Source organism: Anoplolepis gracilipes, chromosome 17 (genome assembly GCF_047496725.1).
Source record: "Anoplolepis gracilipes chromosome 17, ASM4749672v1, whole genome shotgun sequence".
NCBI classification, from domain to species: Eukaryota; Metazoa; Arthropoda; class Insecta; order Hymenoptera; family Formicidae; genus Anoplolepis; species Anoplolepis gracilipes.
This window is the reverse complement of record NC_132986.1, coordinates 225,198-250,697: the sequence shown is the minus strand read 5'-3', so window position 1 is coordinate 250,697 and position 25,500 is coordinate 225,198. Positions and strand designations below refer to the sequence as shown.

General features: G+C 34.0%; 2 protein-coding genes across 2 annotated transcripts in view; one reads left to right on the top strand and one right to left on the bottom strand.

The window, feature by feature from the left end:
- Positions 1 to 4,872: 4,872 nt before the first annotated feature.
- Positions 4,873 to 6,225, bottom strand: LOC140675243 (uncharacterized). The gene is made up of 4 exons (XM_072909512.1): positions 6,138 to 6,225; positions 5,578 to 5,882; positions 5,129 to 5,398; positions 4,873 to 5,048 (listed from the first exon to the last, which is right to left on the bottom strand). Exons 2-4 carry the CDS (start codon positions 5,848 to 5,850, stop codon positions 4,947 to 4,949), a joined length of 645 nt encoding a protein of 214 aa, XP_072765613.1. The 5' UTR covers positions 5,851 to 5,882; positions 6,138 to 6,225; the 3' UTR covers positions 4,873 to 4,946.
- Positions 6,226 to 19,184: 12,959 nt separating this feature from the next.
- The window catches only part of Mub (poly(rC)-binding protein mub), a 111,725-nt gene continuing 105,409 nt past the window's right edge, over positions 19,185 to 25,500 (top strand). Inside the window, exon 1 of the mRNA XM_072909494.1 lies at positions 19,185 to 19,325. The gene's annotated coding sequence lies outside the window, so the exon portion shown is untranslated. The remainder of the gene's footprint in view (positions 19,326 to 25,500) is intronic.

Sequence of the window (25,500 nt, the reverse complement as noted above, 5' to 3'; positions counted from 1 at the left end):
GCTTTTATTATATTTTAAAGCAACGGATTTGTGTAGAGATTTGTAGATGTAGATTAATAGACTTGTAGATAAAGATGTAGACTGTAGATAAATTCGTTGCTTTAACCCTCGGACGGCGGAATGCATGGATGCCGCACTCTGGGTCAATTTTAAATTATAAAAAAATTTCTTTTTGTACGTATTCCAAGAGAAAATTTTATATTACATTCTTCATTTACTTTTTTTTTAACTTTTGTTAAAATAGGTATACCATTTGTATATTAAAATTAAAAGAAAAAGAAAAATATTAAAAAAAATAAAAATATATAATTTATTCTAGTTTTATGCAAGACATACAGGAAATATTTATTTTAATTATATATATTAGATTTTTATAAAACAGTTTTAAAGATACAAATGTTTAATGACCCGCCGCCAGAGGGATTGATATGCATGCTAATATATTTTACATACACCGAAAAAATTATATTCTCAGCTTAAGAATATTTCATTTAACTTTATAATATATTTCTTTAAAATAAACATTAAGAAGATCTTCTTACAATTAGTTTAAGAGAGAAATCTTCTAAAGAGTACTTTCAGATATTCTTAGCAAGTAAGAATATACCTATATACTGAATAGAATATTTTCTTATCATTATATTATTTAATATTTGAGATTATGAATTCCAACAACAAAAAAAAGCAATTTTACAAATGGACATTTGCTATTTATTAAAATTTTGACAAGTTAAATATACATAATATATTAATATATACAAGTTTTAATTTCATTATAAATTAGGGGTTTTAAAATATATCACGGTAAAAAATTATTCTTATTTATTAAGAATATCTATTAAGAAGGCTTATAAAGTCTACATTTTGAATACAATTTTTTCGGTATATACATGATTATATTTGTTATATATCTTTTGCAACTTTCGACGACTAATTATACGCATTTACAAAACGATTGTATTATAATATCATACGATTCTAAATGAATATAAGTCGTCTTATTTGCCGGTGATAATTATTACCGGCAGTAGAAGAAGTTGTTTTTCTTCCTCAATTTTTGGCTCGTAGAAATCGAGTCAGAATGAATAGCCAGGAGCAACAAAAGGTAGGTCCAACTGGCTGGAAAAATATAATACGTGATCAAAATGGTAAACTGGCGAAAAGACGTAAAAAATATATATGATCGTGATTTCCTAAATTTTACTGCGAATTCCCAATTAGGATCCCCAAATCGTTTTATCATATTATTATCGTATTTTTGCTAGTGTAACCAGCAAGTAGAGTGAGGTCTATTTGGTCTGCTATGGCTATTAGAATATTGGAAAAGAAAATAAAATTTAATAAAATTAAATCTAAAGCTATAAAATTAAAGCTCTAAAATTAAATTTAAATTTAAGGGAAAAAATATATAAAAATAATGTAATATTTTTTCAGAGAAATAAAAAGAAATCATTAAATATAAATTATATATAAATCATAAAATATAATATGTAAAAAAAGAAAAAGAAAATTATAAAAAAGATTATTGGATAAAAATTATATTTATAATAAAATTTAATTTAATTATGTACATATTATATATTTATTAAGATTGTATAAGATATTATTGTATAAAATTACGTTTACATTATATTTATGTACATCTATTGTGAAAAAATGCAACTGTAAATTACACGAAATTGAAAGACCACGTACAATAACACAAAATTTCATTAAAATTCCAGATTTTCTTAATTAAGAAAGGCGTAATCGAAATTTATTAATAATTCTTTTGGTCGTGACAGACTATCAGCTACGTTTGATCTAAAAGCTTAATTATTATGCACATCGCACAATAATAATATGCCGTCAAATATTTTAGAAAATTCCTCTCTGAATTATTAGAAAATATTTTGCGAGGAGAGATCGTGAAATAATTCAGTTCAAGCGGTACGCTCGGAAATTTTTATTCTGAGTTACTAGGAGAATATATTTCGCAAAGAAGGTATCGCTCTCGCCGCCGACCTTGCCGCCGGCCTTGCCTGTAGCGATACCTTCTTTGCGAAATATGTTTTCCTAATCATTCAGAAGCGAATTTTCGAGCGTTTTAAAATACATTACTGCTCGTCAAGTACGTTGCCGATATCTATGTAAAATATTTTATTAATAAAAATTGAACTTTCGACGATATTAAAAGACACATATTATTAATCGCGTATGAATCAGTTGCATAATCGGCATTAATTAACAACAATTAATAAAGCTTTTTTTCGACATTAATATATCAAACGTCCTGCTATTAAAATTGTAAATTGAAAGCGCCAAATAGATGAATTAAATGAGTCAACTGATGAATAGAATTACAATATATAAATTAAATAAAATTATATTATAATTATGTATTCATATATTATATAAGAGCCTCTTGCAACAATGATTTCGGTTAATTAATTTTGATAAGTAATATTTCTTTCCTTTCAAATCACGATTAGTTGTTACAGAAAGTGTCTCGCATTAACTTTTTTATTAGTAATACAAGAATTTATACGATTATAAATATTTAGCGGGGATTTTTTTTTAGCTCTAATGCTTTAGTTATATAAATTAAAATATTTGTCAAGTAAAAATAAAAACTTTTATTTTTTATTTTATCTTTTTTAAAATTTATAATGTAATAAGAATTAATGAAATTTTTACGATTATGACAGCAAACATGATATAATTCGGACAATTTTTATTTAAATAAGTAAAAAATTAACATTTTTCTCTAATTAAAAAAATTTTGTATGCTTACATATATATATATATATATATATCTGATCTTTATTTCATTCATTTGAATCTATCGATATCTAAAAGTTTATTATTGTATTTGTGAAACAATATAATACTCTAAATTATTAAATTGTTGAAAAAAATTTTTTTTTCATATAAAATAAGTTTTAATTTATAAAATGTAGAATGGAAAAATAGTGTTTAATAAAAGAAATAGAATTAGAAAAAATCAAGTTATTATTGGCAAAATTAGAATATTGACAATATTTACTTGGTTATTTGATATTAAAAGTAAGTTATTGCCAGTGTGGAGAAATAACAAATTATTTTAAAATGAAAATGAATAAGCAAAATGTGATAATAAATTTTGTGGACATAGCACGGATCGCAACCAAAACTGTGCACATTATGCGTTATCCATTGAGAACATTCTTGGACATTGGCCACGTTTTTATGTCCACAGAGGGCGTATATGTTTCGTATATCTATGGCTCACATTGTCAGCCACATTGTGTCGAGATATCTCGAGAGTCGAGAGCGCGGCGCGGCGAGGCGCGGCGTGACGCGGCGGCGCGTTACATCATCAATCTCGCGTTCAGGTTCGTATCGATTTATTTTAAAGTATATAGAGAATATTTCCAGAGGGGATCATTCTCTCAATAATCTTTCATCATTCAAGTTTTTAATTGCACAAATTGCAATGGAAAGGATCATTAGCTTGCTTAATTCCGTGAGTGAATTTAATTAATTAATTACTTAACGATTTATGTCTTATTCTCGGAATATATTATATTGAATATATTTTACTTCAATTTTATTGATGATGAGATATACTTTAATCTATAATGATTGTCTTCCACATTTTGTTTTATATTTACAATCTGTATTTTATTCTCTATTTTTTATTATGTAAATATTGACATTATATGGGGTGATATATATGAGAGTTCAGTTTTCGCGATGTGTAAATTATATTACTACAGCTTTCAAACAGGGTCAAAATCGTATGATGCATCAGAGGATGAGCAGCATAATTTGAACGCTCTATATATTTTGCTTTAATACAAACTACATTGACAGCACTAATAAATTTTGAAAATTTTGTTAAGATAGGGGTTCCATCAATATACATGCTTGGCTCGAATTTATTATATTTCAAAATTAAATAGTACACAGTATTTAAGTGCTATAAATTCTATTTGCCTTAAAAGTGTCGAATATTTTAGAAATGTTAAAATACATAAATGAATTCAATCAATGTATAATAATTTAATTTGATAATTGAGTGAATATCGGTTCTTATATGGAAATATAAATTTGTTGAGTTAAAAGTGATTCAGTTATTCTGGTACTAATTATATTACACAAGTATGTCATCACGGTATCTTGGTACATTACAAACGACACGTTCCTGGAACGTCGCGTAGGCGTCTAAGAGTAAAACCACTTGCTTCGTCATACTTTCCCGATCATGAGAGTCTCCGGGAGAGCCTATCTCAACTAAGTTGATAACAGGGTTTTGTTTTTGCCTCTCTTTCCTGTTCTCGTTATTTTCGTTTCGAATGTACGGTGTCGTAGAATTACTATAAGAGAGAATCACGAGTACGCACGAAAATACTCTATTTAACGAATCGCAAAAATAATTCTATGATATTGATGGTAATTGATACTAAATACGAATATGTCGATCACATCTCGAAGATCTGAATGAATATATGACGCAATCCGGGAAGCAGAGAGAAATCTGATGGTTTTACAGAGTGTTCGAGGATTATTAAGAGTACTTGTGTATAACTTTTTATTGAAATTTTCATCTATAATAATGTAATTAAATTAAATTTCATCGTTTAATTCAATCCTTGCAACTTTTTTTTTAAATATAAATGTATATCTTTATAATTAAGTTCTCAATTTTAAATATCTATTAAATTTGTTCAAAATTTAATTTATTGAAAATTTATTAAAAAATATTAGTCCCGAGTAAACTTTTTCCAATCTGCATAATAATTTCGGGTGAAAAAATGACAAAATAATAAAAAAACAAGACAAAATATTTCAAAAAAAAAAATTTATTATAGAGTTTTCGTCAACATTTATAATAACATTAGTCGATCACATATATGAAAACCTGACGATATGATTTGACATTTAATTAATGATATATTTTTTTAATCGCACGTTAGTCATCATTTTCATTGCGTTTCATATTTTGTCGCGCTTTTCTCGAAATCTTTGAGCATTTTGTCGATCCGTTTCGTGCAATCGGCAGAATATTTGTGATCAATATCGTACACCTTAAAGAGACATAATTTCATATTTACACGAATTTCTGGAGATAACTATAAATTATAGAATTTAGGAAAAGCACTTATACCTTTTTAATGAAATCAGTTTTCAATACTTTATCTTTGAATATCATTTTTTCTCCGGCTCTCAAGTTATCGAAAACTTTTACTCGCAATGGTCCAAATTTCTTTTGAAACTTTTGCACGTCTCCCGCGCATTCCTGCTCCAACTTTTGTATTTCAGCGTGAATTTTTCTTTCGTCCGCGCCCAACTGATCCACATTTTTGTTAAACTTCTTTATATTGTTATATGCATTTCTATAATCTTTCCGCATTTTCGTTTGTATTTCTTCGAAAAGCTAAATAATACGCGCTAAATAAATTAACTTTGCGAAATATTTATATATATAGTTCTTCTTATTTTACAAATATGTATAATTTAAAAAAAAAAAACTTAAAATTAATTAATTTTTTAATCTTAAAAATTTTAATTCTTTTTTATTGACATATAAGTTTAGTAAAAAATAAAATTTATCACCTTTTCTATTCCAGTTTTGACTACATTTTTTATTTCATTTGGTGCATTCGCGAACTTATTAAATGTCTCGTCAACTCGTGTCTTATTAGTTTTGATCCACGTATTGATTTTACCGTCAATCTTGTCGTCATCATAGTCCATCAAAAACGTATCCTCGTTTGTAACGTTATCCTGTACTCTTGCTAAGACTTCGGAACTCCAGTGTAAAACACGATCTCTCTCCTCCAGGAGACCTTGCCATGTTTCAGGCATTCTACCCATAGTTTGACCCATTTTGTCAAACTGAATCTTGTGTTCTTAAGCTTCTTTAAAAAAAAAATTAAAATTATAAAATAAAGCTAAGCTTGTTAATTAAGTTAAGTTTCTTAAAAAAAAAAACAAATAAATAAAAATTATAAAATAAAGTAAAATGTAGGTTTCATATATTAAAAGGATCAAAATATTTCATGTTTTTATATATTATAATGTAAAGTGAGATATTAAAAAACTGCGAGAATAATTATCGAGAATTAACATAACAATCTGATTAAAAAAATTGAGAATTTTTTATAATCTCTAACCTGACTGTTTTAAAAATTTGATGTGGACTATAATGGGTTTATTAAATTTCCTGTTGAGACCTCCGCGATTGAAATAACGTTCCATATAAGGAGCCAGTATTTTTTATATCGCCAAAAATTTTGAGAGCCAAGAAATGTTTACTATTACAATATAATGTGAAAAATTATTTAACGTTTGCCTCGTTATCTTCAAATAGAACTTTAATGTCAAATATCGCACTCTTTTGTTCGTCATGTTCAGTCGCATATCCACATGATGAAATTTAACGTAGCAATTATTTAAGTCATTATTTATCATTAATCATCATCGCGCGTTCTCATTAGAAACAAGAAGAGAATATTAATAAAAGAGAAAATTAAATATTCTTTTTCGTCAATCCTTCATCATTAACTGCACAAACCCGTCTGACTATCATCTTCTCTTTATCTTCTTGTCTCTGGGAGCGCGCTATCTGTAAAACAAATTTACAATTTACAGTCTATGATCATTGTAACTTGTAACCACTTTGTACGGTGGCGCCGCATGACGACAGTTTTTGACATTATATATTAATATATATATATATATATATATATATATAATATTATTCGCGCCACTATTGATAAATTCTTCCGGCATGTGGTAATAAATACGTGTTACATGAAAGGAGGTGAAATTATGTGGAAAACGAGCCGGTTGTCTTTCATAGCTGTCTGAATTTTAAATGTCGAGTTGTGCTCGCGTGGCAAGGATGATGGGTGAGGGGTGAGGGGTGAGGGGGAGAAAAGGCGCGCGCGCGCGAGAGCGGGAGCGAGGAGCGAGGTCAGAGCGTGGAGAGCGTGCGCCATATTGCTTTCGCGGGACGTGTCGGACGTCGGACCGTCGGACTCGGTGAAAAAAGAAACTGGGACGGATGTCCGCCTGTCGCGCGGTAAGCCCGCGGGATTGAATCGCACTCGCGCGTCGCGCCGCGTCGCGACGCGTCGCGTCGCCTCGCGTCGCCTCGCCTCGCCTCGCGTCCCGACGCGTCGGCGATGTCAATTCAAAACGACGTAATCTCCGCTCAGCACGGGCCAATAATCGGCTTATTGATTTTGATTCGCGCTCGCCTATGTATTATACATATATATATGTACGCATAACCGCGCTCGTCGAGATGCCGATGCCGGCGAGAGCGGTGAGAGAAAGAAAAACCCGCGCGCAAGCAAATACTGACTGTGCGAAAATTAACCCCCCTATTCGCGTCCGAGACTCTCATCTGCTTGCGCACTCGGCAGAATTTTCGTTTATGATAAAACAAAGGTAATGGAAAAGTATCTATTTACAATAAGTAATTTCTCGAATTTACAAAAGTTTTTTTTCAATTCCTTTTTATATTTTTATGCGTCCTACTATATGTATGGTATATATACTTTTTATGTATACACACATATGTTGGCGATAAATATTATACACAACGCGTAATTTATTAAATGGATTTTTGAAAATGGCTTTTACTATCATTTCGTATAACGAGGAATAACGTTGATGCAAATGATGAGGTATAAAATATATTCCTATGGATTGCTATGGGCAGTAATAAAAATCAGAAATAATCTCAAATATTTAAAATGAATATGGCTGCGAATATTATAGATACTTTCCGTTTGACTGATTGTATTAAAAGTAGAAGATAGTAAGTTATTATTATTGTTATTAAGTGATTTGAATTTAAATAGTAAACATAAATAAAATAAATAAAATAAAATAATAATAAATCTTAAATCCTTTTCTTACAGATATGCTAACGTGTTGCGTTAAAAATTGTGTTGCAATTGCAGAAAATGTCATTAATTCTTGCATTATATTTTTGCGTTATATTAATATATTTTTATTAATATTAAATTTAATCACGTTTTGATAATATATAATTAATTTGGTATTTTAATCTCGCGGGAACATTTGGGATTATTTCCGATTGACTTCATTTATGCTGCCGCTATTATTCAATGTTATATCTATCTTATTGAATCGTGATATAATTGAAATTCTGTTTATTTTTATTTTAATATATTATTATTATACTTAGGTCAAAATACATTGCACGTGCATAATTTGGATGTTAAAGAAAATGTGTATTGTAACATTCCGCAGTGACCTATGTATTTAAAAATGTCTTTTTCTATTGTATTAATAGAAAGAATATTAAAATTGAAAAGTATTCAAACGCATATATAAACATTTCGTCGAAATATTTTTTGGGTCAGCGATAAATTGTGATGCACCCTTTTATAGACTTTGTAAATTATTTCGCAGGAATCCTTTTCTTCGGAAATGTTGGTAAAAACAGTTTTCCTAACTTTTAATACGGTTACACGGTCGAGGGAATTCGCGCCACAACGTCAGTACAGTTAAGAGTTAATCCTCGCAACGTTCGGCTCCCAAGGGACCGTCGCGGGCCGTAAACCAAGAGTGGGTAGCGGGAGAGGGCGGGGGAGGAAGGGCATCTTTATGCCCAATGATGATGGGAATTTGCTTTTCATGGAATTATAAAGTAATCCCCTCGCACGCGTTCCTGCGCATTAAAACTGTCGCGCAAAGCGAAAGTTTCGCCGCGGTAACTAGTTGACGCTTTTAACGATCTCGGCGACGTTTATTCGCACACACGCTCACGTAAAAGCTCGTATGTACGAGGTGAACCCCATCATTCCCCTCCCTCCACCCCCTTTCTCACCCCCCCCTTGTTCTGTCACGGATGGTACACACATGTGTATATGTATGTATAACGAGGCGCGCTCTCGGCTTTATGGTACCGTTCGAGCGACAAATTGAACTAAAAATAACCGCTTTGCGCCCCGATGCCCGATGCCACCTGACTACTCGTGCGTGCGCGAAGGTGGCCTCGCGCCGAGTACGGAGTATACACTTCACCTGGCTGCTCCTTTGAGGCCGGCGCCGGGAAATCGCCTTGCGAATTATGTATCCACATGTATGCATGCGCGCGGCTTTTTACACAGCCTGTGACCTACCTAGCTTTCTCGCCCACGTTAAATATCGCTCGCTATGTACGATGCACGGATCATCCATGGGGGCTGTCGCTTTAGCGGCGAGCTTGCATGAATGCATCGCGCCAAATGAATGCGCGGACATTAATGCGAAAGATTGCATTTTAATCCTTTAATAATTTTTCGTTATTACCGTATAATATTTGTATATACATATATCGTTGATGTACAATATTACCATTTTCTCGTAAAAGAATCACGATACACTTTTATCCGCTATATGACGTTTATTATTAATGTCAATTTTATTTTTCGCGTGGTGTCGCAATAAAACATTGATACGTTTCCACTAATCATCTCGCTGATGAATCTTGACACGTTGACAAAATATTGTGCGCCGTTACTATTCACAAATTCGTGTGGTCTCTTGTATCGTATGTACGAGCGCATGTGTATGCGCAGCTTCGAAACTGCTCGATATTTTTACGGCCGAGTACAAACCACACAGGCATACACACACACACACACACACACACACACACACACACACACACACACACACACACACACACATACACACACACACATACCCACAGGCGAACGAGTCTCATCCATCCGACTTTGGGTTCGGCAGTGAATACACGGACAACTTGGTTGATCGGATCTTTCCGCGCGATAGATCAAAACCCGGATCTCGCCGAATCGACACATCTAAGTACGGACCAGCTGACACAAAAAAGGGGATATCGCTTCCGGTTTTATCAGTTAGAAAGAATTAACATGCATGTGTGCTAGCGCAAATATCAAAGGAAATAACTTTAATATCGTCGTATGCGCATATAACTTGCATATATATATATATATATATATATATATATATATTATATAATAGTTATTGCGTTTTATTATCGTTTTGGAAACACACAAGGGTGAAATGTGTGATTATTTGTTGATAACAAATCCTTAATCTTGTATATATTAAATATGATATCTTCTTCTTTCGAGCATTTTATTTATTTAAAATAAAAATTACAGTTAACTTTTACGGTTATTTATTTGCTCTTTTTTTAAGTAGAAAATTCTCACAATTTTTACGTTTTTCCTGGAAAATTCGCGATTTGTTATCAATTCATTTCACGGTTTTTTTTGGCTATCAATTTCGCGGTTTTTTTTCTACTTTCAATTTCGCAATAGTTTTTGTTGTCAGCTGTTTTGCAAATAAATACAAATGTTACATCTACCTACGAATGTGAAAAATAATCGCAAATACCAAATCATAAATGTATAAAACCAAACATGATAATCATACGATACGGTTTCTGCGGATTAATGTGATCACTTTACGTGCAGATTGTAACTGACTATTAAATGACCTCCCAAAATTCTATTTTGCGATTTTATATTTCCTGCATTTTTTCAAGTATTTTATCTATCAGTTAAATAAAGCAGTTCCCGGAAAATAACTATTAATGAGACTATTAATGAGACAGTAATTGATGCAATATAGTTTAATTCAAAATTAAGGAGTAAATGAAATTTCATTTCATAAGCATAATATTTAAAGGCTGGTAAAATATCTACAATGTTCGGTTCTTTATATTAAATATTAAGTCTTTTCCTCTTTTATACTAATAACGAAGCATTTTATAATGAATTATATAATAATAATAAAATAATTTGTACACTGATTTCGCGATTACTTGAGAGTGTATATTATTTTATCCAGCACTTTACTTAATTAAGGCAATACTCGCGATTGATCTTTTAATACGATTAAGAAGCTACTCTGGACTCTCTCTATCTTGGAATCTAGTTTCTCTAATTAAGTCGGTCACTGCGCGCGAATGACCCGAGCAAAATTACACAAATCTGTATAGCGACAGGACAAACACTTTTAACTTTTAAACGTGATGTGCCGGAGTGTCTTGATTCAATTACCCGTCGAAATCCCTTGTCGTCGAGTATTAAAGCCAGGTCTAATCCCAGGGATATGGGGGACATACGAGACAAGGACGGTCTTCGGCGCTAAGCTTCACTCTCTTTGGGGTAACGGTAATCGATGAAAAAAGCTAAAACGGTAACAATGGCGGCGCTATTCATCGCGCTGCACTTGGTAGCAGGTAAAGGTCGGAACGACGGAACGGCGCATTTAGCATTTTTTATAGGCAGTGAAGAGAGGAGGCGATGAAAGAGGGGATGTAAAATATATTTTCCAAGAAACATTACTTCAAGACTTTTGCTTGTATAAATAAGGCGTTGGAAGTAAAAGATTATCACCAACATATCATCTTTCAATAATATATAATATGTTGTTGCTACTTATAAAATAATTAATTTATAAAATTTTGAGCAAAATTCTTTTTATTTTTTCAACTCATTTCTAGAGCAAAATTTTTTTCTTCCGAAATAAAAGATCCGATTAATGTCCCCGCATTTTGTTATTTAAATTTTTTTTTTTTTTTTTGAACCGATTGCATGTAAGAAAAATTCCTTCGACATATTACACGTGTTGTACAGGATGAACGAGATGGGAGTAAAACACAGATTGCGTCTTAAGATCGCTTGAGAATCTCGGAAGTTAAGGAATGAGGAAATCTGGATGAACGGGGACGGATTCTGGGCACGCAAGACAAATATTTTCAGAGACATCATTTTGGAATCATAATATCAATCGTACTATATCACTTTGATCCGTTTTCTACAACAGAGACATACACTTTTCGATGATATTTTTGTCTCTTTTTTTTTTTTTCTTCTCGCGTTCTTAGATTTGTTTACTTTGCAAATATATTTCTTAAAATTTGCTTTTATTCATGGCGGATCTCTTTTAATTATTATTTAAGAAAAAAAGGAGGAAAATTGCCACCAAATGCCCACTCTTTTCCTCTTTCTACTTTTTCTAATAGAAAAAAGAAATAAATAAAAGAGGACAATAGGAAGCTCGAGCAATCGTGGTTATTTTCGCTCGGTCGATCCGATACGTGGAAGCCATTGTTCGCGATCCTAGTTTGGCAGTGATCCTCGTGTCAGCCAGTCTAATAAAAGCCAGATCGGCGCTTGCGAACGAGTATCGAGCTCGATCGTGATTCATTTTTGCTGCTGCAGCAGCTTCGGCATGGAAACCATCGTCATTGTCTGTGTACATGCCAAGGCTCTACCACGCTTTTGAGTCAGGATACAATTTTTTCTTTTCTTTTTTTCTTTTTTTTTTTTTTTTTACCTAAAATGGTACTTGAAGAATCGCGAAGAAACAGGAATATCCGATTCGCGAATAAATACAGAAGACAATAGTTATCAATAGAACTCGCGGCTATACTTGCGCTTCCCATAAGGAGGCTCTCCGTAGACGTTCATCCGATGGCGAACTGCCAAGCAGACACAATCCATACTATAAATACTGCTGTCCCATCCTGGCGCACCGGTTACGTTCCGTTTCGCATGACTACTCTCCTTTTGCGACTTTTTGCTCGCAAAGTCGTTTCGCGCTTCTTTAACATAGTTAAAACATGGCTTCAACACGTTGTGTAAACGTTCCACTCACTCTCGACACCATTCATCCAATCGTTTTGCAGAAAAAATTCCGCGTGTCAAAACTGATTGCGGTTCGTCCAGTTGAGATTTCAGCAGACTAGGTTTTGACAAAAATACAAATTTAACTAAGTAAAATACATAATATAGAATTTTTTTTTTAATTCAAAAATCGTCTGGTAAAAGCGAAACAAGCAATTAGCAAATATATATGCAATAAAATCAATTATTTAAATGACAAATTTATTTTTTGTATTCAGATAGATTTATATTTTATATAAATTTAGAAATGTAGAATAAAATGAAAAAAAGTAGAAGCGCGAAAGTCTCATTAATCTTAAATGGTAATGTTAAAATCAACTTTTACAATGCAATTAAAGGATTATTACGCAAGAAATGTGAAATGTACTAATGGAAGACAATGTATTTTCGACGAAGCAATTTGTGTGTAAAACTGTCGAGGGATTCGTTGTGTTTTTTACGAACAAAAAAATATCACAGTACGACAACGTGTTAATGTAATCGACATAAAAGCTACAAGCTTTTGCGAGCGAGGCGGGCGTACAAATTTCTGTTATGTCACGCCGCGGGACTCTCATGGTTAATGGCAGCAGCCGTTTATTCGACTCGCGTCCAGACTGAAAGTGGTCGATATCGGTTATTCGGTACATGATGCGAGAGAGATGAATCTGTCCCTGATGAGATGTTACATCGCGCAGCGAGAGAATCGATCGTTTTAATATGACACGCAACTAAGAAAATTAGCGGCAAAAGCCGAAAGGGAAAAAGAAAATGCAGCAACAGAGAGATGGAGGGGGAAATGGGACGAGTAGAGTGAAAGAGTGAAACGAGGAGCTACGAAAAAAAAAAAAAAAAAATGGAAAAATGAAAAAATGAAAAAATGAAAAAATGAAAAAATGAAAAAGAAGGGGAAAAAGAAGAAGCAGTGCGGTGGAGAGAGTAACGTTTATTGGACGTTATTAAATATAATGCCGCGAGGCGTGTCTTCCTTCGAGAGAGTTTTCCGATAACTTTGTAATTTGCTAAAAGGATCCTCGCTACGGAAATTTTAAGATGGTCCGCTTTCCCTTGCGGATCGTCTCCCATCAGTCCACTCATTTTTTAACGAGATTTGTTATCAACTATCTGAACAATGTGTGTAATGTAACGTCATTTCGGGAGCGATGCAGCGATCATATATTTTAAGATGCGTGCTTGTGACAATAAACATGCTGACTATATATCTATTTGAGTATCTAATTTTTTTCGAGTCTAGTCTAGGAGAATACAATGTTGGATTATTTTAAGAAAGATGTTGAGGACTAACGAGACACCGAAGGATCCGTCTACTTTGCACAAACTGTCATCCAAGTTTAAGCGGAGATGTCGGCCATATAAATCAGGTAAATTTCTCTTTAATAAACATTTTTTCCTTTTAATAGTATTTATTTATGTATATCAACCAAACGTCTTTGATAAGTCTTTAATAATCTAGTAATAAGATTTTATACCAATTGATTCTGCTAGATTTAAGTTTATTTTACTTTATCGTTTATCATAATGAATTATATAATCTCCGGGGAGATTATTCAATCTGATATCTCAATTGATATTTTATATCAATTCTGTTTTAAAACTGCGTATTGTAAAGCATTTCTTTTATCGAACGTTTCACATTTAACATAAGATATACACGGGAGGTGAATCCTCCTGATAGTCTCTCTCCGACTAAGAGCTATGGCGTGTCACCGTAATGGCAATGTCGACGAGTGAAATTTACTTGAAAATCGCGTTAGAGCCGTGAAGTTTCGGCCGTGCGTCTAGTATTTCCGGCGGAGATTATCATGAAAGGGACTCCTGCAACGTCGAGCTCTCAAATTGAATTAAGATTACGATGGTGCTTCGTGCGTCTATCCTGCGTCTATCCTGCGAGATGGTGATGCACAAGTTTCCTTGGAAATTCTCAGGAATGCGTGTCGCAACCTACGACGCTTCATATATCCACTTGAATCAATTTTCGACATTAATTATTATCTATCGAATCAACTAATCAACTAATTTTCGATAGCTTATTTGACGAGTCTTCCTCTACGATATATTGATGGAATATTGCGGGGATATTGATGTTTTGCAAGATTGGAATATTGCATGCGATACTTTTGAAAGCTTGCCACAATTCGTAGACATGTCCGCTCCCAAACTATGTGTTATGCTAATATTTCAAATCGTATTGCATATCTATTTCTACAACGTGAATACAATATTTACAAGATATTGCAAAACTTTCTTACTCGCGTAATACTTTGTTTTCAATTATTTATTTTTAAACACGTAGTTCTATATTTGAATTTTATGCGTTAGGATTGTATGAGAAATTAAGCTGATGGAAAAATATATTTAACGTTGCTAGCTGCGTTGGCAGGTTTTAGATATTCTTGTGAAAAAAATTTGAATATGAAATAGATAACGCATAGCAAGCGAACGAACTGGCGAAAAATATGTAATTGCATTATAATATAGCAGTAATATTTTGCAATATCTCCAATAAAATATTAAATTTATAGTATTTGCAATATTTGTATAATATTTCGCACTACTGAAATATTCATGCAATAATGTTTTAGCATTATTTCGCGCTGTACGGTTTGTTTGGTTCATTACTGAGAATTTCGCGCAATAATTTTCCAATAATTTTTAATGGTTTTGCACATCTGTTTCGCTCATTTTTCATGTAAATAAACACAAGCAGACGTTGAAGGATAACTTGAGTACACGATGTGTAGGTAAGTGATAATTATTCGTCGAAGCGCGTTTTACCGGGGATATAGGGGTTGCGGATAATAGGATGCGCTATAGAACTTGGTGATCCACCCCGGCTGCATCTAGCGGATCGGTTATCACTTTGGAAGCTTAACCAAGGATCCGTGCAAATTGAGCGGTGTATCCGTCCCGTCTTAAGGTGGTACTTCGTGTATCGGCCTCTTTGAGATTCTGGAATTTGCGCTCTGTAGGGTGTGAGAGCAAGCGGATAAGTGGATATACCTCGACTTAATCGATTATCCATCCTGCCATGCGACGAACGCATCCTCCCGGGATATTTGCGACACGCTGATATGTTTACCCTGATATGCATACACACAACGTCGCGTTTTAGATTTAAATTTAGTTTTTCCATAATCATCCCTCTACGCCACATGCTAATACACGCTTCGATTTAGAACGTTCTTGGCGATTAAAATATTTCTCTTACAACTTCCTTTTTTCTTCCCGCCCCACATTTTTAATCTACCGATTGTGAGTTTCTTATCGCAAACTATGTACGATGCAAAATTACATAATCAACGTTAATGAACGTTTAATTACAATCTAGTGTCATATCGAGATATCGGGTAACGCGACTTTTCTCGCTTTTCTTTATCTATATAAACTTACGAACAATATGTATTCCGTTAGACTAATTAATACATATTTACATTCTTGTAATAATCCAGACTTTTAAGTATATTTTATAATCAAAACTTTTTCTGTTTCTTTTCTGGTTCAGAGAATTTTTTTGTTGTACAGTCACATTTGATCTATACAGAATACTCTCAAGTTAAATGGCCAAACTTGAAGAATGTTTTTAGTACGTAAAGCAAACAAAAATTTCTTCCGAAAGTATGCTTGAGAACTATAGCAATGAATAATATCGAAATGTCTCGTTTTTTATTTTAAAGATCCTTGTTGTTGGACTTATATTCAGTTACTATAAAGCAATAAGAGGATAAATCTAAATTGTTTCGATATTATTCATTTCTAACCGTAACTTGAGAAGTCAACATCTTTTGAACAAAGCGTTATTTGCAAGCATACTTTCAGGGAAAATGTTTTTTGTTTTGAGATCCTAAATAAATACTTCAAGTTTGGCCATTTAATTAAAAACTTTCTGTATATAGTTGATCTTTTAAGTTAAGAAAAATTATGCTAATTTTTGTGACATCAAAACTGTATAATATTTTTATTTAAATTTCTCTTTCCATATCTTGGCGTTTTCGAGTTTTGATTGTCGTCAAATTTAATGTCTTAATACAGAATTAAAGATTATTATAGTATTAATAGGAAAGAGAGATCTATCCCTCGTAATTAATTCATAAAGATTCGATGACATAAGATTGGGAAACGCGGAGCCTGAACAATTTATGTCTATCATAAGATGCCATGGGATGTATTATAGGCACACACGCACACACACACACACACACACACACACACACACACACACACACACACACACACACACACACACACACACACACACACACACACACACACACACACACACACACACACACACACACACACACACACAAGTTTCTTACTCCCCCGGGGTTATCATTTCAGTCTTCTTCCGCGGTGACTTAGCAAGGATTTGACTTCAAAGAGATCTTGAGCGGAGGTGAAATGCTTCGTTGTAACTTGAAACATCGCGACATGAAAGAGCTGAAAAATTGGTTCGTGTAGAATTTTTATCAGCGTCTAAAGATTCGGTGTAGTTTTAATTTTACGCGCGAAACAGAAAAATATAAATATAAATAGTATATTTGACGAGTGTTTGTTCAATTATTTATATATTTTTCTTTTTACTTAAAGTTCTTTAATGTTTAATTTGAAGTTGATTTCCTGTCTTAATGAAAAATTGATTTACATTCTAACAATAAGTTTTATAAGCGATAAACTAGACAATAAAATTTTATTTTTGAATGCTGTTTAAACGCAAATTGCTATTTTTATCTCATTTAGAATATTTTTTCTCTTAAATATTTTATTTCTCAAATGTAACGCGACACTTGCTACTTAATAAGAGGATTAAAATTAAATCCAACCGATTAACTTGCGCAAGTTAAAATTTCTTAATTGAAAAATAATAATTTTCAAGAAATTGTGTATTTTGTGTATGTGCGACGATATGGATGTTTATTAGCAGTACTGTCTAATTTGTTCTCGAATAAGCCAGCTGAATACGAGCAAAGGCTGCGCTAGTATTTGTGACTGTATTGTATTATTATCCTCCTGTGACACTCGGTGCATAGATATAGTGATGATATAGCATCGACGAAAATCCGACATTGTTCTCGCGTTATCGGTGGTAACGCAAATAGACTAACTTCCAGGGCCATGAACCAAGTGCGAAATAGCGAAATAGCGAAATAGCTCTTGGATCAAAGAGTACTCTTAGAATGCGAATTTATGCTTGGCAAAATTGAAAATTGAAAATCAAATTGAAAGATCTAAAACAATCTGTTTGTCTTGTTGACCGAAATTCGTATCTACGTATAATATTTAGCTAGATGCGCTATCTAATAATAAGTATAAAAAAATTTCACCTTCGATCTTAGATGCAAAGTAGAAAATAGAAACGCGTCCATGGTTGGTCAATGTTTTTTTTTTTTTTTTTTTTTTTTTTTTTAGAATTTCTCCCTTCGTATAAAAAGATCACGAGTGGCGAGAAATTTCCATGGGGAATTTCTTAGATTGAAGATTATGATGCAGTTATCTTTCTTTAATCTAATTCTTCCCAACCGTTGTCCATCGCCACTATAAAGCTCTACTCGAGCTTTAGCTCTTTATTATCGCGATATCTCATGGGAACCATTCGTGCTTGTTACGAGTCGAGGAGCACGGCGTGTCCATCGTTTCATCAAAAATTTTCGACTACTCTTGCATAAGAGACTCTTGTCCTAAGTTGTTTTTCACTTGACCCAAGTCTTATTGTTAGATCTAACGTGCCATCTTTTATTAATAAATTTTCTGATCGATTAAAGAAAGCGAGAGAGAGAGAGAGAGAGAGAGAAAGAGAGATAGTTCTCGGATAAAAGCATTTTCAGACGACGATTGGAAAAATAAGTAGCAGGAATAAGGTCGTCCGATTATCGATATATAAGTAGTGCGTTAAAGAAAACACGGTTAGCCACGCAACCCCGACATTAAGCGCTTTAATCTACGTTCGGTGCTCTATCTAAGTGATCTATTAGCGTCATTCTCGCCGGGTGGTCCCAGTTGGCCGAGGGACAGCGATCTCTATTCATCAGGGGAGGTAAATTTACGAATGGCGATTGGTCGGCCAGAGTTCTTTCTGGCAACGTGTCCAAGATCATTGTTCCCTTCCTTGCCTGTATCCCGCACTCGTGTGAGGCAGTTTCGACGCGCGCAAAATGCATCGTACTCGCGTCTTCGCTCATTCGTTGTCTTCTCCTCCATTTCGCTCGGGTCCTTAACTCTAAAGTTAGTTTGTTCCCCCTTTCTCCTTTTCTCTCTCTCTCTCTCTCTCTCTCTCTCTCTCTCTCTCTCTCTCTCTCTTCCTCTCAAGAGAGACGTACAAGGTTGTTGTCGCCGTCGACCGACGCGACGTTGCTTTCGATTGAACGCGTTTGCAGTCTTGTCACGGTTGAGTAAATTCGCAGGAGAATCCCTATCGTTTCTCTTTCTCTTCGTTTTCTCTTAACCCCCTTTTTTTCTTACCGTCACATAAGAAAGCACAGTTAACAACGGCAGTGTCGCGATAGTGAGAAAAAAACCTACGACTACTGGATCTAAAGACCGTATCGCCCTTCTTTCGTTGCAGGCATCGTCATAAGGAGGTGAGACTCGAGCTTCCGTTGCTTCTTGACCGAGTGTCTTCAAGCTGGAGCTGGCAAAGAGGGCTTTCGGCCTGAGGGGGTGAGTAACCAGCTTTGTTCTTTGTTCTACCGGAACAGTCTGCATCTCTCGTAGATCTCTCGGTAGATGCGCTCTCTGATCGTTTTTATTGTATACACGTATCTGTAATCAATCAGAGGTTTACTTGCTGTTGTCTCTCTCTATCGAGTTTTTTGGGGGATTTTTGGATTTTTGGATTTTTTCTAGCTTACGTGGATTACTCTTCCACGAAAGAAGAATTTGCGATAGCTTTGTAAATTAAATTATGCAAGGAACAAAAACAAATATTTGATGCTTAGAAAAATAATACACACACACACACTCTATTACAAGGATTATAGTATTAAAATTATTCTGATTTTTGATTATTCTGAAAATATAAATTTTTAAGTATACAACAGAGAGTAATACTTTATAATTAATCAAGAAACGTTTGTTATAAACATACATTTAAAAAGAAATTTATTTTGAATTAGAAAGGGAGGGGACTGCTTTCCTCTCTTCCTCTCTTATTATTAATCTTAAAAATTGATATGTAATAATTGAATATTACTAATGCGCCGAGTTGATCAATTTAATATGCTGTCTTTTCATTCGATTTCTTTCATTGAATTTCATGCTCTATCACGATATCGTCATATTTTCTCCATAAATAGAGACCATGTTCTGTCTCAACAAATTGCTCTGGCAAAAGCGACGATACCCGCCGTATGATTGATGATGGCTGTCGCGTAATTGGCGAGAGGTTTGAGTAGCTTTAGTAGAGTAGAAAGCTTTGATGCGAAACGCACCTTTGATAAGATCCACCTCTAAACATCGGACAAATTGATTCGCAGCGAGTCGTTATGGCGAATTTAATGTTTACGCGCTCGCGCAACGATGAGGATACATCATGTTGTCGTCTCTGTGACGAGCAACATTTTGGCCATTTCGGCATCAGAGAGAGGCGTAATGTTCTTGGCATCAGGGTGCGATACAATGTTGTGGCACTTTGATTAGTAGCTCTCGGTAAGAGTGCGCATGTACACCGATGACCTGTAGTTGACGTGTGTTCCCTATTGGCGTCTGGTTGACCTAAAACACAGCTCTCGCAATTATCAGACTGATGATACGCCACAATTGATGCTGCGATATGTAAAATGGCGAAATTTTTCAACGCTACGCATATTCGTATTTCCAACGAATGTTTCTTTTTCAATGACAGTTTTCTTTAATTTGGAATTTCGATTTTTTATCAACGCTGTTAAAAAGGAAAGGTTTTTCTTTTTGTAATGAATTAAAACTCTCTATAGACCAAAGAACAAAATAATAAAATTATATTTTTTTTTAATTGACTTTACGTCTTTGAATTTATTCCAATTTGAAAGTGAAATTTTTATTTGAAGCTCAGTTATTACAAAGATATATATATATATATATATATATATATATATATATATATATATACTTCAACAAAACTTTTGTTGAAGTAAACTCCAAATGGAAGCATTGATTTTAAATTATTTAGTTATTAAAAAATATATAAGGGGAGGGGGGAGGGCGAGGAATACTCTCTGTATGCGATCATTGTTTTTTCGGATACAAAATCCAGATATATATTTTTTTATTTTGTTCCGCAATTAACTCATACGTTATGACTGTTACAAACAGATAACATTTAATTTTGCTATCAATTTTGCATTTTACGCAAAAGTTTATACATCCACAAAATACAAAAATTAATATAAAAAGAATAGCGTGCTATTCGTGCGCTAAATTTGATAATTCAGTCATTTCTCGATGACTAATCGCCAACGGGGATTTGGTTTTGTGTGTCGCGCCCTGTGATTAAAATTAATTTGCGATTCTGTCTCTCTCTCTCTCTCTCTCTCTCTCTCTCTCTCTCTCTCTCTCTCTCTCTCTCTCTCTCTCTCTCTCTTTCTCTATCTTTCTCTGTCTCTCCACGCCGTGCGAAAATTTATACGCGATCACTCTCCCCGTATTTGGACCGTTTCACGCGTGGCTGGCGACGTACATTTTCACGTAAATACATCCCCGTATATTTCCGTTGAAATCGGGTCAAGTCAATACTCATCATTTAAACAAGTACAACGATATTATATACCGCGGTTGCAAAAAAAGTATTTACAACAGCTGTGACACGTCGCGATATTAACAACAAATTAATTTATCGTTACTTTATCACATTTTCATTTTTTGTCAGGAAAAGAAAATATGTACTTCCATTATTTACATTTGATACGCAATATATTTGTGTGTCTGAAGTATGTATGTATTTTCTCACATCTAAAACAAGGCCGTTAATTTAAGATGATCGATTCAAGTGGACCAGCCTATATAAAAGAAATGCATAATCATTTTCTCCCTGGTCATATTTAATAATAAATAGATAATGCCTTTCGAAATAAAAGAATCCATTTGCTAGAAAGCTTCTGTATATACATACATAAAGGACGTATATCATTCGTATTTTGATATTTACTAGATGCTGAACAATCGAAGTTGTATCGCGAATAAAACACGAAGCGTATCATGGACTTTCTAAAGCAAGTTGACATGTTAAATAGTTCACTGTCTACGTGCACAACGATAAATGTCGGATCATTTTTCATCTTTTTCCGTCAGCGAAACTTTTCAAGTTACTGTACATTACTACACCTTTTGGGAAAATAGAATAAATCGGTAAAAAAAAAAAATATATATTACGCTGTAACAATTTTATACAATGTCATTTTGAATATTGTCAATTTTGACGAGCAAATTCTCGCTAAATTTTTAATCTGAAAAATGAAAACGTGTAAAAAAAAAACTGTGCTTTTCAATTTTGTAATCTCGTAATGAGTTTCGCCTGACAGGTCTTGAACACAGTTCCTTGCGTATAAGAAAATTATTTAAAAAAATTTAACATATACATACATTTGACAGATTTTAGGACCGCAGTTGAGAGGTGATGAAAGCAATTTTACACTCGCTTTGACGGTTAAACCTGCGAATCACGGAAGCGCGAGCCGAAAATTCTAGATGAACCGTGTCTTGTCGCCGGGGTGTGGCGGCAGGAAGGGGGAGGGGCGGGGGGGCCGGGAGAAGAGACAGAGAAAGAGAAAGAGAGGCTTCATGCGAGCTGATGAGGGTGAAAAGAGGGTGTGCGCCGTGAGAAGGTGGGAGTAGGCACGACGATGCATTTAATAATTAACTCGCTGGATACACGACGATGGATGTCTGACGGGGTTTCGTCAAGAGGGGTCGAGGAGCACGACGGCGAGGGATGGTGGACGCAAGGGGTGCAGTTGCAGAAGCGGAGGTCGACGGAGAATGGGGGCGCGGGCGCGGGGGGTAGGAGTGGAGGGGAAAAGCGAGTGAATGGAAAGGGTGATGGGGAAAGAAAGAGCGGGGGTGAGGCGAAGCGACTGCAGACGGGACGCGAGGGAAAGGGATAGTAATGCTTGGGGTAGGTAGGAAGGTTGGCAGCCGGAATGGCTCTCGTGGATGCTGCGCAACGATCAATACACCACGTGATGCCACGCGTCACATCTCTCTCGCGCCCACTCTCCTCTCCTCCTTCGCCCCCGCATATCCTTTTTCACTCGCTCTCTCTCTCTCTCTCTCTCTCTCTCTCTCTCTCTCTCTCTCTCTCTCTCTCTCTCTCTCTCTCTCTCTCTCTCTCTCTCTCTCTCTCTCTCTCTCTCTCTCTCTCTCTCTCTCTCTCTCTCTCTCTCTCTCTCTCTCTCTCTCTCCCCCTTGACGGTTCTCGGTCTTTGTCTCGCTCCCTTTCTCTTTCCAGCGTAACGGCGGCCTATCGCCGTTTCCTTGACTTCGTGACGTAATGCCGATCCAAACGATGAGGTGCATGACGTGTTTATTTTATTTCTGAAAATACCTCAATCGAGATACGTTGTTACTGTTTCGTTTTAATTGAAACTTCGATCGCTAGGAGCTTTGTTAGTTCTGCTTTTTTGTAAATATACTAATAATATGCCATCAGATGACAAGAAAGAGAAACAATGCTACACGTCTCTCTCTTTTTCAGATATTCATAACTATACGTAACACTACGCAAAAAAAAATTAAAGCGCCACTTTCTTTCATATAAAAAAGGCCAATTTTCAAGTAGTTGTAACTTACAATAATCATTAATTTAAGTTTTTGAAATATACAGAAAAAAACATTTCGGCCTTTTGTACGAGTAACCGCTTTTTACTTGTAAATGTATAGAGTTTATGTAAATTTTAGAATTTTTTTCGTTAATTTTCCTCTGATTTAAATAAAAAAAAAAAAAAGATAAAAAGTGCAAATTTCACTTGATTTTTAAGTAACAATTACGCTTTAAAAATGAATAATGATTGAAAAAACGATAGCAACATTTTAAAGTGTAAACTTTTCTCTTTAAATTGCTTGTTTAATAATTATTGTACGATCATTTTTTCACTAGTTATAAGCGTTCAAAGTCAATAACTCTATTTTGCTTTAATAATGAAAATCTCAGCGAAAAAAAATCATAGAACAATCGTTAAAAAAAGAAATTAAAACTAAAACGCTGCTCTTTAACGCCCAATTAATGAACTTGTGCTAGGATTTTTGTTTAATTCGGTATTCTTGGACAAACTTTTGAACAATTTGTTCAATCGATGGACGTCGCTTTCTTACAATGTAATTTTGTAATGAATAGAAAGAATTGAAATTCATTTAATAATTCTAAAACTAGAAACCTCAAGCTTTGAAATGCTTCTTTATTGATCTTATTCCGATTATTTTTAAGAAAGTTACAACTACTTGAAAATTGGCCTCTTTTATATGGAAAAAAGTGGCCCTTTAATTTTTTTGCGTAGTATTGCATGGAATTTGTATTATTCGGATGTACATATATAACATATGTTGCATATATCGAGGTCATATAAAAAAAAAAAAAAAGAAACCATTTATTTGTCACTTTTTTATATTGCAAAATAAAGACTCGTTAATAAAGATTGCAAAGTATCATTTTATATTTCTCATTAGTTATGAAGCTCGGTAAAATATCCGAGGTTTATCTGATATTCTTCTGATTAGAATTGATGTTCTCTGTTATAATTTTATCAGTCGCGACAGTCTGCAACTCGTTTCCTCGAGTTCGCGCTCGAGTATATTTCGAATTTCCCCCAGCACACCTCTCGACGATTCGTCGCGTGTTGTACGTCCTTTGTGTTTGGTTGGGTAGTATGATATAACCCCGAGAATGTGATTTATGCCGTTCGAAAGCTCATGTGGATTTAACAATGCGGCGACTGGAAACTACCATTTGCGGAAATCGGCTAACGAATTCCATAAACTATGATTCGTATACGGTGTACATAGCATAATATTAGAATAAGATTTTTAAAAACATTTTAGGATGAAAGGGAAACAATTCATGACTTGATATGATAAATCAATTTTGTCAAGTATAGAGTATGTATATTGGAAAGCCGAAGGGTTTAAGATTAATATATACCACCGTTTATATATATATAAAAAGCGAAAAATTATATATAGTTATATATAATTATATATATTATATATAATTATATAAATTACATATAATTATATATATATTATAAAAATAGATTGATATTTTGCAACAAAAATAAAATCAATTCTGTGATTTTTAAAAGTTAAAGGACAAATTCTATTTAGATTCAGAAAGAATTTCCCGTTTTAGTCTTTTAGTCACAGAATTATCATTGATTATCCTCTTTTTATGACATTTTGATGGGAGAATAATTGATGAATAAAAATAAACCTTAATGCAATAATACGCGGAAATTGATAGATTGACCAGAAACTTCAACGTAAAGTGCATTTTCAGAAAATATATCATCTAATTGCGCTCTGACATTTACATTTATCGTTTCGGGAGAAATATACACATGCAAATATTTCATATAATATCACTGATTTCTAGAGAGATGGTATTTCCAGGATTTGAAACTAGATGGCTGGAATTTCAGGAGAATTATGTTTATGGTACACGGAGAGAAAAAAAGAAAGAAAGAGAGAGAGAGAGAGAGAGAGAGAGAGAGAGAGAGAGAGAGAGAGACAGAGAGAGAAAGAGAAAGGATGCTTATGCAATTTACATTATTTGCTAATTATTTTCCAGCAATAGTATTCGCTTTAATAAAATGACTTGTATATATATTCGTGAATAATTTATACTCGTATAAATTTATCGAGAATACATTTG

What these genes read in the sequence shown, in the direction of transcription:
- LOC140675243 (XM_072909512.1), bottom strand. Translation starts at nt 5,850, where the DNA reads ATGGGTCAAACTATGGGTAGAATGCCTGAAACATGGCAAGGTCTCCTG. An exon ending in TCAAAACTGGAATAGAAAAG is followed by an intron (nt 5,399 to 5,577) that starts GTGATAAATTTT and finishes CGTATTATTTAG; the next exon opens with CTTTTCGAAGAAATACAAAC. An exon ending in AAACTGATTTCATTAAAAAG is followed by an intron (nt 5,049 to 5,128) that starts GTATAAGTGCTT and finishes TGTCTCTTTAAG; the next exon opens with GTGTACGATATTGATCACAA.